Source organism: Arvicola amphibius, chromosome 2 (genome assembly GCF_903992535.2).
Source record: "Arvicola amphibius chromosome 2, mArvAmp1.2, whole genome shotgun sequence".
Lineage (NCBI taxonomy): Eukaryota > Metazoa > Chordata > Mammalia > Rodentia > Cricetidae > Arvicola > Arvicola amphibius.
The window spans coordinates 112,240-114,716 of NC_052048.2; the positions used below are offsets into that span (position 1 = coordinate 112,240).

Consider the following 2,477-nt stretch of genomic DNA (forward strand, 5'->3'; position numbering starts at 1 on the left):
CACTATTTTCTATTTATCTTAAAAGAGTAATGCTTCTTTAGCATTTTGTGATGTAATGTGTTTTTAATAACCAGTTTTACATTTTGAGAGAAATACTAATATGTGTAAAATTACTAGAGCACAACTATGGAGAATCCCCAAGAGGAACTCAGGAGATGGTTACTGAAGAAACACTGAAGTTCACCACTTAGAAGATGTTAATGAAGATGTGCCTTCTGGCAGAAAGGAAATAGGTCACAATGTCAGGTCCTGTTCTGCTGAGCTGATATCTCTGAAACAAATATAATAGTAGAGTAAATGGGACAGAAAAACAATGTTACAGAGTTTATCCTCCTGGGCCTCACTCAGGACCCTGTTGGCCAAAAAGCATTGTTTGTCATGTTTTTACTCATCTACATTGTGACAATGGGGGGCAACCTGCTCATTGTGGGGACAGTGATTGCCAGCCCCTCCTTGGACTCTCCCATGTACTTCTTTCTTGCCTTTCTGTCACTCACAGATGCTACTTATTCCACTGCCATCTTGCCCAAGTTGCTTAAAGACTTAGTTTGTGATAAAAAGACCATTTCCTTCACAGCTTGTCTAGTGCAGCTTTTTGTGGAGCACTTATTTGGTGGTGCTGAGGTCTTCATTTTGGTGATGATGGCCTATGATCGCTATGCTGCCATCTGTAAGCCACTGCACTATTTAACCATCATGAATCGTCAGGTTTGTATTCTCTTGCTATTGGCATCTTGGGTTGGAGGATTTGCTCATGCTCTGCTTCAAGTGATCTCTGTGTATATACTTCCTTTCTGTGGACCCAATGTCATTGACCACTTTGCCTGTGACATGTACCCATTACTGGGACTTGCATGCACCGATACCTACTTTCTAGGCCTCACTGTAGTTGCCAATAATGGAGCAATGTCTGTAGTGGTCTTTATCCTTCTCCTTGTCTCCTATGGAATCATTTTAAACTCACTTAAGACTCACAGTCAGGAAGGGAGACACAAAGCTCTGTCCACCTGCAGTTCACACATCATGGTGGTTGTCCTCTTCTTTGTTCCTTGCATTTTTATGTATGTTAGACCTGTCTCTAATTTTCCTATTGATAAATTTATTACTGTATTTTATACAATTTTCACTCCTATGTTGAATCCTTTAATATATACCCTAAGAAACCTTGAGATGAAAACTTGTATGGTAAAGCTGTGGAATAAAATGTTCACTACAGGCACAAAATGAATTTCTCCTCACTGAACATACTTCTAACTGGAAATAAATTACATTCAGTAATTAATTTTAGCAGTTCGACTTTCAATGTTCTTTATTTGGACCAACATTTGTCATTGTGAGATCTTTGGTACTTTTGTGAATGCAATACCAAAAAAACCCTGGTAATTACTGCAATTTTAGTTTTCTTTATTGCTACTGAAGTTGATCATGTCTTTATGTTTATTGAGCATCCAACTTTTGCAATTCTAAAATTTGTAATTCTATTATTATTTTATTGTTGGGTATAGCCTTTTATGAAAGTGGGACCCCTGGCAGTGGGACCAGGATGTATCCCTGGTGAATGAGCTCACTTTTTGGTCAGATTACTTGCTCAGCCTCAGTGCAGGGGTAGGGGCTTAATCCTATCTCAACTAAATGTACCAGAGTTTGTTGACTCTCTGTGGGAGACCTTACCCTTTCTGAGGAGTGGGTGGGGTTAGAGATGGAAGGGAGCATGTGGAGAAGAGGGATAGGGGAACCATGGTTGGTTGTTGGGAGCAGCGAGACCCCAGATCCTGAATTTCTTGTAATCCCCTGATCTGAGTGCCTACAGCTGTTCTGAGCACGAGACCTTCGGGAGTTCCTGATGGCAGGAGAGTGGTTTCTGGTGGGTTTGGCTGGGGTGTGGCTATCTCTATATAATCTGCCCCTGAACAAAAAAAAAGGGGGCATTCTTGGTGAATTCAAGGATGACCCGTGTCGCTGTCTCTCTGTCTGCATCTGTCTTTGTATTTTAACCTCCAGCCCCTTGCCCGAAGCTTGGTAACTGGGTGCCAATGCACAGAGCACAGACATGGGGGCGCAGTGTGTGGTAGTTGGTATGTAAAATGAATGAAGAATTAAAAAAAGAAAAATAATGGATTTAAACTAATGGTGCTAGAGACAAAGAAGCTGGGATTTGAAATTTGGAGTGAAAAAGTTATGGAGTGCTTAGAGCTCAGTGGAATGTTCTATGAGATCTTAGAAAATAAAAATGTGGAGACTAATACTGATGATGGAGGCCTAGCTTGTGAAGTTTCAGAGGGAAGAAAAGACTCTATAAGTATATTACATAATATTTTTAATTAAGAACCCCTGATTCTGGTCAGTTGTAGCTGAAAAATTGACTTTGACTAACAATACACCAGAACCACTAAAGTGAAGCTTTTGCCTTGTTGGGACAATCTATACTGGTTTTCTGCAGCTGAAGAATCAGCTGTGATTCAGAAGAGACCAGCATA

The 2,477-nt window shown here is 40.4% G+C and overlaps 1 protein-coding gene across 1 annotated transcript; it reads left to right on the forward strand.

Annotated features, from left to right (window-relative positions):
* Nucleotides 1-297: 297 nt before the first annotated feature.
* On the forward strand, nucleotides 298-1,227 carry LOC119806461 (olfactory receptor 4A5-like). Its single transcript, XM_038318183.1, has one exon. The coding sequence runs from the start codon at nucleotides 298-300 to the stop codon at nucleotides 1,225-1,227; it is 930 nt and encodes a 309-aa protein (XP_038174111.1).
* The last annotated feature ends 1,250 nt before the right edge of the window (nucleotides 1,228-2,477 follow it).